Raw genomic sequence first — 18,011 nt, 5'->3', positions numbered from 1 at the left:
ACACTAATCGAAATACTTGTTATGCCAAATTATTTTCTTTTCACACTGCGAGAAGTTCTACTTACACTTCTCATTTGTGTTGGTGGAACTACTGCAGTGTAAAAAGCTGCCAGGTGAGGGGGAAAAAAAAAGTAAAAAAAAAAAAGTAAGTATTTAGCTTTATTTTGAGAAGCCTGGAGTCAGGAACTGAATTCTGACTGTGAATCACTGGCAGGTCAGTTTCTACAATGACAAAATATTAAGCAGCATAAATTACTACCTAATTAATTTTATTTAAGCAAGCCTTTTCATCTGGCTGAGAAACATTCTTTTCTTTGCAGGAAGACATTCTGCATGGAGAAAAGAAAAGGGCTTCTTCCTTTTGCCTCTAATACAGAGCTGATGTTGGCTCTCTAATACAGAGCTGATCAACACTTCCCAGCCTGTTAAATGAATTTAGTGGCAGCTGAGCACAGAGTCAGAAATTATATGATAAACAGTCTCAAGTATGTTAGAAATTCAGTCAGCCAGCCTGGCAAGCATAAGGGAAAGGAGCTACAAATCAGCTTTTCAAGTCTGTTGCAATTTTGGAAGAAGAGAAGGGACTGCACAGGTACAAGGGGGCAAGGAAAGTAAAAAGGCATAAGCAGCATGAACAAGACTGTGGCTTTTAAAAAGATTTCACTCTACCTCTTTATTAGCGGAGGCCTCTGCTGTACTGCAGACATCCTGGTGATGTTGCCTACTTGACGATTCAGCACCCCGAGGTGAAGAGGAATCTGGAGATGGAGACTAGACATGGCAAGAAAATTAAATAATAATCTGAGTGACCAATGTAGAAATTGTTCTTTCATATTTTCCTCTAACTTGGCAGGGGAAAGAAGAGATGAGAGGGGGAAAGAAAAAAAGAAAAAACAAGACAAACACTTTTAAAATGTTGTAACCCTTGCTTTTTATCTTAATGATCACATATCAGTATCTCAGTGGACTTATTCTGAACAGCTAAATCTTTTTAAAAACACCTGTGTTTATTTGTCAGTAATGTATGAAATGAAGCAGTTGGAAAATAAAAAGCTGTACTCAGTGGCAAGCAACACTCAGCCAAAAAGTGTGTCATAAAACTGCACAGTGAATGGAGGATCATATTAGGTCAACTACTTACTGTCAGCATTCAACTAAGCTGCAGTTACAGGACTTTCAGTTGCACAAGTACATGCCTATTGCATGCAGGCTAATGACTGTGAGCTTACTGAAGGCTGCAGGCAATGCAGACCGATGTCCTAAGCTCTGACATTCTAGGAAAGAAAAGACAAAGTCACTAAGAAGTAAGCTGCGATGGGAGACAAGTGAATTGACCATGACCAGAACACAGGGATTCAGCTAAAGATTACTTAGTTGTCAAATTGGAGAGAGTTAAGAAAAGACTGCAATTTCCCCATAAGCACACATGCTCCCAGGTATAATTAACCTGAAGTGCTAAACTAATCTAATCTGAGCAGAGGTAGGCTGTAGTGGTTGTCCATAAATGTTATTCCATCATCTTAAAAAAAAAAACTTTTATAAACTGTACAGAGTAATACTAATGTATTCAAGGACTTATGAATATATTCAAGGACTACTCAATACGAGTGTAATCAAGAACTATGATTCCTCATCCTAGATACAGAGCAAACTTGGAAAATATTTCACAGTTTCATCTTAGTATTATACATGCTCTCTAGATCAGATTTCCTCATTTTTCTCCCTTCACCGTAAACAATTCAGTGGAGAAACTGTCTCTTCAATCATGTCCTAGTCATTGATGATCATCAAGAAGGTCATAGCAGAAAACCAAAGGGAACAGCATAGAAAAGCAGTATCATGGAACATCTAGATCTATGTGATCCGTCAGCAAGTATCTTGGTAAAGAAAAGAACGCTTTGGGAAGGGATACTCTAATCATAGGCAATTCCTAATGAATGCTGGTGACACTAAAAAGCTGTAGCGAGGTATCTGAAGTCCAGAGCAGGGGGGGCTGGTATGGGGATATGACACAAGATCACAGAGTGTGGAATTAATGAAGATGACCAAAATGAAAGAGAGTATAAAGCTTCAGCCCAGCAGGCATTTTTAAAGGCAGATCTTATGGAGATACCTCCATAACATGCCAGTGCACATGCCAAAATGTGAATCCTCAAAGGAAGGTTTAGCCTTTATCTGTGCAAGCTGGGTGTTTAGCCCAGCAGTCCTGGCATTCTACACTCTCCTTTGACATAGGAAGTTTGGCCCTAGCTTTGCCAGCTCAACAGTTCATCACTGATGGCAAAACAGTCAAATACTACTCTTCTAGTTTCATCAAAAATTGCATGACATGGCTTTTCTCTAAGTCAATGAGTCATACCAGAAAAGGGCTACACTTCCAGTGCTCTGAGCTGGCAGCAGCTCTAATCTAGGAGTGCCCTCCTGCTATGCCTCCACTCCAGTTCTTTGAAACTGAACATTGAGTTCTATGCAATAGTGTGGGGGAAAAAAAAAAAAAAATATCTAAGTTTTGCAAGCTTAGCTTCACAGATATGGAACAAAACAAGAAAATAAAATTCCCTTCTCCTCTTTCTCTTTACCCTCAATCCTTTAAAAGGTCTATCTTGGCTAATTACTAAATATTACAATTATAGTTAACTAATAAAGGCTTCCAAAGAGTTAAGAAGCAATTCCTTTTACAGATATCTCCAGGGTAAAAGAGCAGTCCTTGCATCTCCCTATATTTTGAATTACAACTGCAGGGCAAAAAGGAGATGCAGCTGTTAAACGATCCCTAGAACACTGGCATGTGCTTGTGCCGTCAGACTGAAGGATTGCTCATTGCACCTCCAGCATTCATACAGGGGCTGCAGAAGAGATACAGGCTCCCCTGACTTGCTCTGTAACTACCCGAGTTACAGTGCCATAGTGACTCAACCACACAAATGGCAACTCCTATTTACTTAAGGAAGCATCCTTATAGTGCTCACATTCCCAGTAGTTACACAGTATTTCTGTATTAGGATTAAATATAAAAGATGCACAATATTATTAACCTAATAATGGCATCGGGATATTGTAGGATTGAGCTTTAAATAGTAAACAAAGAAAAAAAGTAAAGCATATCATATTTTAGCATTAAATGTTTCCACAGAAAAAAAGTTCATTAAAATGCCTGAAAGTTCTCATATTCACAGACTAAAGTGATAACAATAAATGATTTCATTTAAACCAGCTGGTTGCTGACATTAAGAAATTTTGCACCATTTAAAATATATTAACAGTTACTCCAGTAGCACTACAAATACTTTTACTCAGCTATTTTCATCTACAAAGTATCAGAATTAAGCAACCATCAAAATGATCATACAGCTTTCCACATGCTGTTTGAATGTCTGCTCCAATTTTTTTGGGGAAAAAACCCCAAAACCAAAACTACCAAACCCAAATATCAAACATCCTATAAAGTTTGCTACATGACATGAGAGCCGTCCCCAAAAACATTTGTACAAAAAAGTTCAATGTTTGAAGAATAATCACTCAGTTCTCTTCTGCATCAAAATGCATTTTTGTAAGTACCATATACAATACACAAGGGAAGAATGCAGTCACAGCAATAACAAGACATATTTTCATATATCATAGCGGATAGACAACTTGCATAGCTGCTCAAAATACTACAACTGAAGTCTAAAATAAATGCTGAGTGACTGCTTCGTTGTCTGTTAACAAAACAAGTTTTAGAAGCCTAACAAAAATGCTGTCAGAACAAACATAGTAAGTTCATGTGAAGCATGCTGTTATTACATAGAGAGGTCCATCAATGGAATAACAGCGTTTTCTTAAGTGCAGCAGAAAAAAGGTACTAGTTACCCCATCTCTCCTCTTGAAAATCTACTTACGTTTTTCTTACGATACTCAGCCTGGTACATCCAAAAATTCTCCATCTCAATTTTGGCGTCGTTTTACTCTAATGTGAAACCCACTCCACCTGAGAAACCTTCCGTGCTATTGTGCAGAGGGACTTAGTAACAGAACTTGTAACAGGAGAGGACTGTGTTGCATCATGCTGCATCTAACCTATCCAGGTCAACCCAGCTGGCTACCGAATAGCTCATGAGGACAAACTTATCTGCCACTGAAACATCTTCAAATAGAACCACCTGCTCTTGCTTTATAAAAGCAGTGTCGTTTTACCTGCTTTTAGCAGCAGCTTATCTGAAAAGAGTATAACCTAGTGGGTCACATCATCACATACAAGGCTGGGACAGAGGGGATGAAATCAACAAATACTTCAGCAACGCAAGATTCACTTAAACAAAAGGCCATTATTTATATGACACTAATGTCCACCTACAGGCTTCTTGGCAGAGGAATAGCAAATATAGTCTTCTTATACATTAGTTCAGAGGAGACAACTGGATAAAGCAAGGCTTTTAAATTTATTTGATTTCAGTGATAGAAAGTCTTCTGAGAGGTACCCATACACATTAGGCAAAGGTCAAAGCACTATGAAATATTCAGGTCCAACATGCAAGTATAGTCAGATGCATAATTTCACAAGCACTGCCCAGTACAGCACAACTATGGCAGTAAATCTCTTAGGTTTTAGCACAACTATGTTGTGGCAGAATATCTACTGTGATTTGAACAGTTCAAATTCTACTCACTAAAACATAGACTGAGACCACCAATATATGTTCATAGCTTTTAGATGGCATAAAGTACCCATAAAGAATGGAGCTGAAAGCTAAATTTCCTTACAATATAACTAATCATCATTATTGGTTGTCTTTGTTTAAATTTGCTGTTAAAAATGTGGGTTGGAAAAATGGAGGGTGTGAAAAAATAAAACCAACTCAGAACTACTGTACACATACATGCATACTGTGGCACAGTCTATGCAATGTAATTTATAACTGTAACATAAGGATGAAACTTAAGTTTGTACTGTAGTTGTGGTGTAATTATAATTGTGGTGTAACTGCCTCTGCATATACCCAGTGCACTTACCCATCAGTTTGCTGGGTGGTCCAGGACCTGTCCCCTGCCAGTTTGTGCACAGACGATACAACAAGTTGACTTGAGACAAGGTAACTGACTGAACTGCTCACTTCAGAGCAAAGCATTTGACTAATTGCTGTAGGACCTCTCCACACAGGAATTTCAGGCAGCCTCAGAGATTCCCCCAGCAGGCTCCTCCTGTGCATATGACAAGTGAGAGGCACAATTCGTCGCTTCAGGGTGCTAACTGCCATCCTGGGTAGGGACTCTGGCTGACCCAACAGCTCCCCCATGCAGTTTCTGCTGCAAAAATGACCGAACGGTACCTGGATAAGATACTTGCTGATAGTCAACAGAAACTATTCCTGCAGATGCAGATATGGTCATATACGACAGTCTTATGTACACAGTTAACACAGGAGGTGTTTTGTATGTAGCTTAAGGTAAACTATAGCAATGGATCACACATGCTAGAGTGGTCATGTAGGACCACAGACAAGCTATATGTAAGACCTGAGAACAAATGCAGTTTGGGGAGTCTCAGTTTGGGGAATCTCCCCCGATCCAGCTGATGATGCCCTGCAAGGACGGAGCCTCCTGCCACCTGCCACCATCTGGACAATGACTGACAATCCCACTTGAGAGATCTGACTGTCCACACATGTTACACTATGCAAAATCTCTGGATAAACTAGTTTTTTAAAAACAAACACACTGTCCATGAGTGTCTGCACAACACCACTGAGTTGTAATTCTTCAGTAAAATTCATTGAAGTTACAAAAATAGATTTTGACCTAAGCAATGACTGTGTACCTCTTTCAAAGTCTTTGAAGAAAGACCCCCCATCTGTTACTGTTATATTACTAAGTCTCAAATACAGAATAAAAATATACCTAAGAATACATAGAGGTTTAGATCTGACACAGAAAAGTCCGAGTGAGCAAACAATAAATGTAACTGAGCCTGTTAGGGCAAGATGGCCCTTTATTTTGCCCATTTCAAAGAGTCTCTTGGCCATGAGTCAGTAGCAGTAACCATGTAGTACCACAGTCACACTTTGTGAGCTGGTAACTTCTCTTTGAATAAAATCTTAGGCTGTACAGACTCTGACTGCCCGTCAGATCACACACACATGCTATGTGGGTAGGGTCTGTCCAGCAGCACGCATGCTGGATGGAAGGCTGCCAGCGCAGCAGGGCTCCTGCAAGCTGGTTCAGTGCTGGCTGTTTCTCTCACTCAAGTATGGACTTCCTTAGCTGGACTTTCACTTGAACTTGTAGTTCAAATGCAGCTTCAAGTGTCAGTCTGAAAAAATTAGTGTGGATTCCTCCTGTGTTTTCAAAAGACTTTAACTGTAACAAGTGCCGTTCTAGTTTTCAACAGCACAGAAAAATCACTTGAAATTGCTTTCATCTTTCAATAATTAAAAAACATAATAAAACAAACAAACCAAAAAATACTTGAGGGGTTATGTATCCAGTACTCACTGTAATTTAAAAGCCCGTAACTCAACTGGAGAGTGTCTTCAAGCAGACTAATTGATAAATTTAAGCCGCCTTCTGTGTGATGGCTGAATCAGCATAAAGCTTTCTCTCCTGGATATTAAAATGCTTTTTATTTGTTTGTTTTGTTTTTTTTAAATGATTTTTGGTTTGGGGCTTTTGGGGCCTTTTTTTTCTGTATAATTTTAAGACTGTGGTCTCGCATAGATGACAGAAAGATGACCTGTATTCTGTGTGCTCAATCAACAGTTTTAAAAGGTCTGCTCAGAAAAGAAAAAAATACCCTATCAACATAAACTCATCTTTATTTCATTTCTTTTCTTTCTCTTTTCCTCCCCCTTATTTCATCTATTACTGAAACCTGCTTAATTATTTAAAACAGACTTCTCTATTGCCTTGTTAATAATACATTACTCCTGCTGTGGAAAAAGTGAAGCAAATTCATCTCCATGAAAACACTTCACTTCTGGAGTTATCAGAATTGAGAAAATCCTGCAACTGAGAACTCAGAGGCTGAAATAAAATATACATAACCAAAAAGAACAGAGAAGCAAAACAATGCAGTCCAGTTCTGTTCTACCTGAAAGGCTTGTCTTCACGTCTGAGTTTCTACTTCACAAATCCAAACCACCCGTGTACGTGGTTTTACTTTACATTAGGGTTTGTTCTAACATTGCACCACCTCAAGTGTTGCAGAGAAACAGAGACTGTGAACATTGATGAGAGGGCTTTGCAAAACTGAACTCTTGGCATGCACCAACAAACTATACCCTGCAGGTCAACAAAACTTGGCTTTCAGATCTATAATCCCATTGATAACTTAATGGACCTTAGAAAAAGGTCATGGATTCAGTTCCGAAATGCAGAATTTCTCCCTCCAAACCACTGTTTTCTCCTGATTATGGCAGAAGTTAAGCAGGCAGCCTGCTTCTCTTCTCTGGACATGAGAGGACAGAAATGCTTTTTAAATCCCAGCCAAAAAAAATCTACTTGAGCTTTTGTGCCTTTCAGTGCTTTTCCCAGTAGGTCTCTGTACTTCCACAACTAAGCAAGCCACTATTCTCAAAGCTCTATGACATTTTAAAGTTGCTTTTTTAGACCTTCCGTACAGCTTATACACCAGAATATTCAATTGTATTCTGAGATATCTACTACACAAAACTATTCCCCTTTCCACTTGAACAGTGGTTCAAGTGTGGTCGTGTTGGGTTGACGGTTGGACTCGATGATCTTAGAGGTCTTTTCCAACGTTAATGATTCTATGATTCTGTGATTCTAACATGCGTTCATCCTTAAGTCCAGATCCATGCACTGCAGATGTCGTCTATTTAGACCTTTAAACACCACTATTCCTGTGCTTTGCTAGGCACATTCATAGCAGGTTTCTGGTGGAGAATCTGACAGAGAATGATGGGAAAGAGCTACCTAAATGGGATATGGGCCTTCCCTTCCAGTGAGGTAACTGTGCGCATCTAGAAGAACACCTTTTCCTAAAGGGTATCCTCCTCCACCACTCTCAGACACCTATGTACCATAAGCTCCGTGCTGGTCTCCAGCTATGAACATTATTCAGTATGATGTGAACAGATTGTCTCCCGTTTCGCACTCAGAAAACACAACCTAACTGCAGTTCCACAGTCTTTTCCACCATGTGTCAGTTTCCTGATGTCACATTTCTTGCAGTTGTGCAGCTCTAACTGCTATTGTATTTGAAAAAGATATCCTCATGTGGCCATATCCAAGTGATGGTCTGCTTTGGTTTAAAAAGTTTTCTGATAAACAGATTTTAGAAATATATGTCAACTGTTCATATCTCATATGTGTGGAAAACTTCCAAAAAAATTTTACTGCATTTATTCAAAGGACACTGAGAGAATTTTTCAGCTTTTATCAAATACACAAGTACAACACCTTCCCCACAAACTAGATGTCCAGACCGTCTCTTACTCAAGTGAAAGCATGTATCACTAAACCAGGGTGCACAAGGCACACGACAGCAAATACTCTCCATTGTTAAATATTAAGCAGGTACTTCGGTACACTATTTATTTATTCACAGAAGTCTGCTTCCTGCCTCTTACATCACAGGACTAACAGAGTTTATTACAGTAGAATTGTCCATGGGCTGTGAGCAATTTTCTTTTTTCCTATACCTGCCAAACATTTATTTTGAGGAGACATACATAGGAATGACTGAAATTCCAGGTAGATTAAACTGTGAATAAACCTGGAAAGAGGGCATCTGAAAAACAAATGGATACAGCTATCTGTAGCTTTCTTACCGTCATAGTTGTTGCATGACTTTCCGAACAGTCCCAAACTACACCCAGCTGCAGGCTAGCTGAACACTTCTGGATTGTTAGGTTCTCAAAATAGTCTCTGGACACTTGCAACTGCTATTCTACCAAACATTCTGCTGCAAATGTATCATCCAAATGCCCAGCACTCAGGAGTAACAGTTGCTTTCTTATGAAAAAAGGCAAAAGAGGTTGTTGTATTTAATGAGTCTCAACTCCAAATCATTCTTCTGATTCCCTGGCTTCATTGCTCTCTCGTGGAGAGCTCCTAGCTAAATAAAAAGTGACAGTTATTTGGATCTAAAGAAGTCTTACCAGTTTCAATATCATGTGATCAACAACACAAAATGATTACAGGTATTTTCAAGTAAGTTCTATCTCTAAAAGCAAAATAGTTTTGTTAAAAAACAACATGGGGACAATTGTCAAAGTAGACCCACAAAATAACTGAAGGTAGTAAAAGCACCCCATTTGCATCACTTATCTGTAGCTCCTTGATACTTCTGGGGGAAGAAAAGGGCGTCTGCCTGAAGATGAAACACTCTCTTTATGTAATTCCTTCTTATTTCAAGGCCAATGTTACAAATCAGACTGAATAACATCTCTGGCATATACCAGTTACACTGAAAAGCTCCTATCTGAGACCCTGTTTCTTTCTCAAGGGAGACAGAAGAAAAATTTACATTTAGATGAATGGCCTTCAACTATATTTTTATTAGAATTGATCACTCATGGTCACTTAGACAACACAACCTAATTTTGCTCAATTTACTGTTAAGCAATTCTGGGAATCATAGAATCATAAAATCATTAAGGTTGGAAAAGACCTCTAAGATCATCGAGTCCAACCGTCAACCCAACACCACCATGCCCACTAAACCATGTCCCTAAGTGCCGCATCTACACGTCTTTTAAATACTTCCAGGGATGGTGACTCAACCACTTCCCTGGGCAGCCTGTGCCAATGTTTAACCACTCTTTCAGTAAAGAAATTTTTCCTCATGTCCAATCTAAACCTCCCCTGGCACAACTTGAGGCCATTTCCTCTCGTCCTATCACTAGTTACTTGGGAGAAGAGACCGACACCCACCTCGCTACAACCTCCTGTCAGGTAGTTGTAGAGAGCGATAAGGTCTCCCCTCAGCCTCCTCTTCTCCAGGCTAAACAGTCCCAGTTCCCTCAGCTGCTCCTCATAAGACTTGTTCTCCAGACCCTTCACCAGCTTTGTTGCCCTTCTCTGGACACGCTCTAACACCTCAATGTCCTTCTTGTAGTGAGGGGCCCAAAACTGAACACAGTATTCGAGGTGCGGCCTCACCAGTGCCGAGTACAGGGGCACGATCACTTCCCTACTCCTGCTGGCCACGCTATTTCTGATAGAGGCCAGGATGCCATTGGCCACCTTGGCCGCCTGGGCACACTGCCGGCTCATGTTCAGCCGGCTGTCGACCAGCACCCCCAGGTCCTTTTCCTCCAGGCAGCTTCCCAGCCACTCTTCCCCAAGCCTGTAGCGCTGCATGGGGTTGTTGTGGCTGAAGTGCAGGACCCGGCACTTGGCCTTGTTGAATCTCATACAGTTGGCCTCGGCCCATCGATCCAGCCTGTCCAGGTCCCTCTGCAGAGCCTTCCTACCCTCGAGCAGATCAACACTCCCGCCCAACTTGGTGTCGTCTGCAAACTGACTGAGGGAGCACTCGATCCCCTCATCCAGATCATCGATAAAGATATTGAACAAGACCGGCCCCAGTACTGAGCCCTGGGGAACACCGCTCGTGACCGGCCGCCAACTGGATTGAACTCCATTCACCACAACTCTCTGGGCCCGGCCGTCCAGACAGTTTTTGACCCAGCGCAGAGTCCACCTGTCTAAGCCGTGAGCTGCCAGCTTCTCGAGGAGAATGCTGTGGGAGATGGTGTCAAAGGCCTTACTGAAGTCCAGGTAGACCACATCCACAGCCTTTCCCTCATCCACTAGGCGAGTCACCTGGCCATAGAAGGAGATCAGGTTGGTCAAGCAGGACCTGCCTTTCATGAACCCATGCTGGCTAGGCCGGATCCCCTGGTTGTCCCGCTCATGCCTTGTGAGTGCCCTCAAGATGAACCGCTCCATAATCTTCCCCGGCACCGAGGTCAGGCTGACAGGCCCGTAGTTCCCTGGATCCTCCTTCCGGCCCTTCTTGTAGATGGGCGTCACATTGGCAAGCCTCCAAACAATGCTTTGTTAAAGAAAGCAGACTGTTCAGACTGTTCATGAGTTGGCATCTGAATGAAAGAACCCAGTAAAGCAAATACCTCATTGTCAGTGCAAAACAAAATTCCTACCCAGTCCCAAGGCCCTTCTTCTACAACATGTATTCTCCTCAATCTGCTACAGATCTTCTAAACTATTTGTTTAATTTACTTCCTCCTTCCAAGAACATAGACAGTATGCACATCTACAACCATCACTTAACTTTGCACTGAGCTATACTAACTGTCATCACTGTTTTGATTACAGCCAGCACTGAAAATCTCAGCCAGGTTTTTACCTGACAGGCTATGAAAAATATTGAATGAGAATTTAACTTTTGGTGCAAAATGGAAACCCCTATGTACTTCAATATCTAATGTAAATACAGATCAACAGAAACACCTGTTTTGTTTACTATATGAACATACCAGGCTGAATCCTACCAGCATACCTTAGAAAAGTTAAATTCTGCAAGGTGCAGCAAGATTTTGGAGAGCAGCTGGAGCACCTTCAGGAAGGACTCAGCACTCTCAGGATCTCCAACCTGATGTCACTGAGACCATCATGGTACTGGGTGCTACAATCAGACAATCAGGAAGGAATAGGAAGTTCTTTGATCCTCCCAGACAAAGACAGCACTTACAAACACAGACAGTATGATGAACAAAATGTACAGCAAAAGAGTAATGTGATCTATATGAAAAAGGAGGGAGAAATAATTACAGCTTTTGGAAATTTTTAAACAAGTTACGTTAAAAATAATTGTTCTCCCATATAGAATAATCTGGGAACATTGCTCTAGCCCTCCACGTGACTGATAATCAACTCTGTAACAGACATAACTTTTAAAATATTTGTAGAAATAATTTTTGCAATATAGGGTTTTTTAAAAAACAAGTTTCAATGAAACTATGAAGAAACAAAAACCCAACCCAAACATACTAATCAGTGTGTTTTTCCAACAGTTTTCAAGGAAAAATAAAATCTGGAAGCTACATGTCTCAACCAGCTTGCATGTTTTTTCAGCAACTCAAGCACCATGCTCCAAAAAGCTCTTCCCATTTGTAGAATACTACCCTTCATCGTTTTGAAGGCAGATAAAAAAATCAGAAGCCTGTCATAAATCTACATGGTATGTGATCTTTTTTCACCATCTGAATTCCCTTTGCAGAGGCTGAGGTGTTTTGGATAGTTCTGATGCATTCCTAGAACATTACAATAATTCAGTTTAAAACACCAAACAACACACAAAAAGTTCTATTTTCGGTGTTCTTCCAAAAAAACAGAGGTTACAAAAAACATTCCACAGCAATAAAGAGGATGGAGCAGATGTTTGCAGTGCAGTTATCCTTGAAGTAATGGCATGGGTCCATATGATAGACTATTTTTGGCCAGTAAATTTAGCCTACCAGCTCTTTTCATATCAGGAATAAATTTAATGCAGTTAACAGTTGTTTATGAGTTTATTTTATTAGAAATGCAGAAAACTCATAAAACTTCAAGTAAAGATTATCATACAGGCAGCTGGAACCACAAGTTGGGAACTGATTCTGATCCAAGTTAAGCCTCATGCCAAAAGTACAAAATTTCAAAAATGCTGATGCTCTAAATCTGAATGATGGCCTTCGATACTTAGGTTGCTGGGGAGTGAATAGACTTTACAGTGATAATGTAATATCCTGAGGTTCGTAACACATTTGTAGAGCCTGTAAGTGGACAAAAACCCTGCAACTTTTCTGGAATATGAATCTGATCTATGATACCATCATAAAGAATATTAACAGATTTCTGATGGAACTGTTAGGATTGTTATGTGACAGAATATGAAACTTAGAAACCTAGATTTAACAGAAACACACAAGGATAGATAATAGAAGACAAAGTGTTTGGTAGCTATTCTAAATATCCCATGGCAGTAAAAAATGTAACAGCATTTGTTTCAGAAAAAACAAGTAAAGAGCTTCATGTGACATTCCTGTATAGTATAACTGGGGTCAGCAGTGCTTCGTAAAGAAAAATTTGGCCCACTGATAATGCACATGCTTACCTCTTACATGAGGTAAATTTAAAATAGCAAAGCACTACATACTTTACTGAAGGATGAGTCACAGAACAAGAACAAAATGCACCCTCCTTCACTGCCATGTATGTCACAATCAAAGGAACGAGACATACATAACCTGAGAGCTGAAACCTTTGTATACTCACATCTCCATCTAGTGGCCTCTGGTCGTCAGAGTCCCTGGTTGGACTGATGTCCTGCCTCATCACCCAGATAGGCTCCTTAGGTTCATCAGGGGTATAAGGAGAACGGATGGTCCTTGTCTTCACTTCCTCAATAGCCTCTTTAATATCCTTGATGGCCAGTGAAATTGCATCTCTCTTTTCCTTGCTGTACCTCTGTACAGACTCTCCTGAGCTGGATGTAACTCGAGAACCAGGTGGGAGCTGGCCATTACTTTCATGCCCACCACCAGCAAGAGCATGAACGTGCTCCAAACTCTGCTCCGCCTCTGGCATGTCTTCAGCTGCCTTGTCTAAGCTCTGGGAGCTCATGCTCTGCTTCACCTCTGCTACAATCTGATCAATGTCCTCCTCTTGTTCGTAACTATCCATTCTTGGGTAGGGTGCAAACTCTGCCTCCTTCTCAGGGCTGTCAGACTCTCCATCAGACCGTTCATCGTAATGGTGAAGGCGGGCACCAAGTGCCTCTTTGCGGTAATTGTCGGCTTCCTCCCTTTCCCGCTCATACTGTTGGATCCCCTCCCTAACATCAAGGTCTGGTGTATCTCCTATCTCCTCATACACATGCTCCTGAAGTCCGTAGTCAGCATAAGGCTCAGCATACTGTTCATCCTCTCCTCGGTGGAAGAGCCGATGTGTGTAGACATAACCTGAGTAGGCTGCATTCATGGCTTCCTCGTGTTCAATGGAATGGAAATGTAAGTGATTGGGCAATGTTCGATTATGAACGGCCTCACCGTGCTCAGCCTCGGCATTCTCTGTGTACTCCTCAGACTCAGGCCTGTATTGCACAGCATATGCGCTCTCATCCTCATTTTCCTGAACTCTCTCTGTGTTGTAACTGTCCTCCACTGTGGCTATCACATCCCCTTCTGCAGTATCCGTGTGATTGTGGAAACCACTCTCAGTGCTGGCTGATCGAGCTAACATCCCTTCTTCCTCCTGCCCAGACAGGCCCCCTTGGCTGCTGTTTGTATGCCTTGGGTAGTGAGTTGCATACCGCTGTTCCTCTTCCACCTCTGAGTGCTCCAGGTCAGCCTCCACTGACTCGTTCACTGCTCCATTTGCTGGCTCTTCACCTACCTCCCCCTCAGGCGGTCCAAGCAAATGGTTCATGGCAAGTTCTGGTGGGTAGGTCACTTATTCTATTGACATTTTGTCTACCACAGCTGGAAAGAAATAAAAAAAAAAACAACTCTGACGTTACTCTTAAAAAAAAGTGGAGTCAATAAACAGAAGCAACAAAAGGCACCCTTCCTTCCCCAGCAGACAAATGTTTGACTTCATCAGCTCTGAAGTCAGATGACAGCCAGCACAACAGTATGACCTCCCATGCAAATGATCTCCAACAGCAGCAACGAACAATGATCCCCTTCGGGACTGCACTTCTCACTTCTATGGACAAAGTCTTTGTGGAAGAATCATTTCCAAGCAACTCCTTGGAGAAGCTTCTATGGACTGCTGTGGCATTTCGATGACATTTGCAGGCACATGTTAGAAAAGCTAACTTTTGCCAGGGGCTCAATCATGGTAGAGATATGACAGAAATATTCCACCTTTGCTCTACCACTCTCCCTACAGCTCACTAACTCGGTGCAAAGGAAGGATGCTGTAATGTAAAATGAGAGATTTAGTCCCATCACAGGAGTCTACAATTGCTCAGATACATGACAGCTAGGCATACTACACTTCTTCAGTACGGTATCTTCAGCTGAGCTAGTCACCCTATGCACTTTTCAAAAATCATTAGAAATAAAAATGCACTCTCAGGGTATCTGAAGCACCTGTTCCTTCTCCCTAGAGAAGCATATTACAGCTAGATACGACATAGTTACCTTTGTGGAACATATCTATAATCACTTAAGATGGCTTCTGCACCAAACATCTTTCCTAAAACACGGAGAAGACATTACTAATATTCATAATCATGACCACATTGAGACTAGTGAGGCATCTTAGCCTTGCTGACTTTGAGTAAAAATCTCAAAAGATTATATAATTACTAGAAAGGTCTGCCAATAATAGTAAATATGCAGGCCATAGAAACAGGAAAACTCCCTAAGAATACAGAGTAGCTTCTACAAGTTTCATAGAGCAAACAGGCCTATCTAGCTCAGAAGGTTTCATTTTTATGTAACAGCTTCAGCTATTTTGAACCTTGCCCTATGTTTTTAAAATGTAGTGTCATAAAAAGGACATTTTATGTCCTTTTAGGTCCCTAAGTCAAACCACATATCCATAAGTAAAACATAGCTCTAGCCTGTGACATTGATAAGTACGAAAAGAAAAGGTATCTGTTGGAAGACTTCTAACTTGAAGGATCTATAAAAGCATGTGTCAATTACCAATTAAAAAAATTAACATGAACGTAAAGCAGAACTTGAACCAAATCTATTGAACTGAGGCAAGGAGGCTCAGGTGACTCTTTGCTGACTAAATGAGCTCTGTGCAAAAGAGCGGTGGGAATAACTTCCTCTGATGAGAAAGCAACAGTAATTTCATTTGACCTGTGTTAGAAAAGTTGACAGGCAGGCAAGGCTAGGTGGGAGTTACTCGCGCTATACTTCCATGGGAAATCTAGTGGGTGCAGCTTCCAGCTCAGCAAACACCCCTTGTCTTTGTCACAATGTTGTAGCCTTTAAAGCTTAGGAGTCCTCAAAAAAAAAAAAAAAAAAACCCAAAATACATCTTGGCTCTTGTTCCAGACAAATCTTTTCATTTTCAGAAACAGCTAATACATAGCTTTCGCAAATCTAGCATGCTGTGTTTAACCTCTAAGACTTGCCTTTCCCACCCTCATCACAAGGGAGAAAAATGTATAGTATATATCATACAGTATATAAAAAATGCAATTGTAAAATAATAGCTAATAAATCACATTAACTGAACAGATAAAGATGTTCTACACAAACTGATCCTGTTTGAAAATAAATATGAAAAAAACTTACTTTGTTTCTTCCAGCTAAAGAAGGTGTGTTAGTAACAAGCCTTCAGTGACAAGGTAAGGTCTTTTCCAGCTAAGACTTCCAAGAAATTGGGAAAGAATGGGCAGAATACAGGTGTGTATGCAGGTGTGTGCCAGAACTAACAAACTAAACGTTCTCCTCTCCGCAGCATATGACATATTATTTAAGTAAACAAGAACAACAATATTGGAGTGCTTTCCATTTTAAGCCCACAAAAAGAAGGGTGAAGATGCCAAGGCATAAGAGCCCTTTGAAAAGTCCATCCCAAGCAGGACTTCGTGCTTCCATTGAAGTCAGTTATAAAATTTCCATTGCTCTGGACATAGACGGAATTAGGCTAAAACAGAGGACTGTTTAAAAATTCTACCTTAAATCTGTTGCGTTCAGAGTAGCCCCTGACTCGCACCTAAGTGTCATTGGTCACCTACAGAAACAGGGCAGTTGAAAGAAATGGAAGTTACACATAAACACAGGATGATGAGCAACTTTCTGAAATCTTTATCACACGTATACTGCCACATCTTTAACTGAATTATGTTAAGTTAGAAAAGAAGGCAAAATTCAGCTGCATGAAGACTATCTATACCTCAAGTCAAATAAGGTATCAAATGCCACAATATGTACGACAACAAAGGTTCTGATAATATCTGAAACTATGTGATCCTGTTTTAGAAGTCTTAATACAGGCTCACAACATAATGCATACTATGGACAGACAGCATTGCTGACATGTCTAGCTGTGAGAAACAAATTACAGAGATTACAAACCATACAAAATATTGCTAAAAACCACCTGAGAGCCCCAACATTTTCCTTTTGCAAACTGAAAGTTTCCAAAGTTCCACTTGTGAAATTGCCCTCATTTGAAGAGTGATCTCAGGTTAATTTCAAACATTGATATCCTGAAATTTTAAAGGTTGTGTCTTTTGAGGGGATGAGAAGGAAACTTTAAACTCTACTTAAAGCTTTTTACTGAACAAGGTCCTCTTCTGTTTGCCCTTCCTCCAACAATTTCAATTTAATTTCACTTATTAACTTTGCAAACAATAAAATATTATTTTCAAATGTATTTTGAAATTTTCAAAAAAAGATACATTTTACTTGTTAGAAAAGAAGATAAGTTTACTTATAAAATTATAGATCTGAATAAATGCCCTTAGGTCACCTAAGCCCCAATAACCTTCAATGAAAAGTAAGCTTCTAAGTCAAGTACATTTATTTGACTGTTTAACAATCAGTCTTCAGGACAGTAATTTAAAGAACCACCTATTAAGGTTGAGGATTAGAAGCACTAAATCCCTTTTCATACGTGGTCGCTGGAAGACAACTAAAACCCACGTTTTTTATTCTTAGTAGCATTTCCCTCAAGCAAATACAAGGTCTGCCTGATTTTTCTCACCAGGCCTTCAAAAAGCATTTTATTTCCAGCAAGCAAACAAAAATCAATAACCTACATAAAATGCCATAGACAGAAGAGAATACAAGCAAGAGAGGTCATCTGGCCTTGGAAATTAAGACACAGCACCCATCTGAAAGATATTATACTCTCACATTAATTACCCAGAACAGCAGCTGTGCTCCAATAATCAAACATATATGGGAAAGTGCTCTGTAAGCACTCTTAGCTTTGCACTCAGGACTTGATGGATGAATCTGCCTCCAAAATAGAGAAATCAGAGGTTGATTACTACTGCAACTAGCTCTTTGCTGAAGGTTAAACTACCTTCCTGCCTGTAAAGGAGAAAAATTAAACATCTCCACATAGTTCTCAAGCAACATAAAGAAAAA

At 40.4% G+C, this 18,011-nt stretch overlaps 1 protein-coding gene across 4 annotated transcripts in view; it reads right to left on the bottom strand.

The window, feature by feature from the left end:
* APBA1 (amyloid beta precursor protein binding family A member 1) overlaps positions 1–18,011 on the bottom strand; it is a 104,709-nt gene that overhangs the window by 28,187 nt on the left and 58,511 nt on the right. For all 4 annotated transcript variants that reach the window (XM_076362473.1, XM_076362472.1, XM_076362476.1 and 1 more), the window contains 2 exons: positions 13,222–14,426; positions 670–771 (listed from right to left, as the gene is read on the bottom strand). In XM_076362473.1, the coding sequence (XP_076218588.1) occupies positions 670–771; positions 13,222–14,373 (1,254 nt within the window). In that variant the 5' untranslated portion in view covers positions 14,374–14,426. The remainder of the gene's footprint in view (positions 1–669; positions 772–13,221; positions 14,427–18,011) is intronic.

This window comes from Aptenodytes patagonicus, chromosome Z, assembly GCF_965638725.1.
Source record: "Aptenodytes patagonicus chromosome Z, bAptPat1.pri.cur, whole genome shotgun sequence".
In the NCBI taxonomy this organism is placed as follows: Eukaryota; Metazoa; Chordata; class Aves; order Sphenisciformes; family Spheniscidae; genus Aptenodytes; species Aptenodytes patagonicus.
This window is presented reverse-complemented; position numbering and strand designations above follow the sequence as displayed.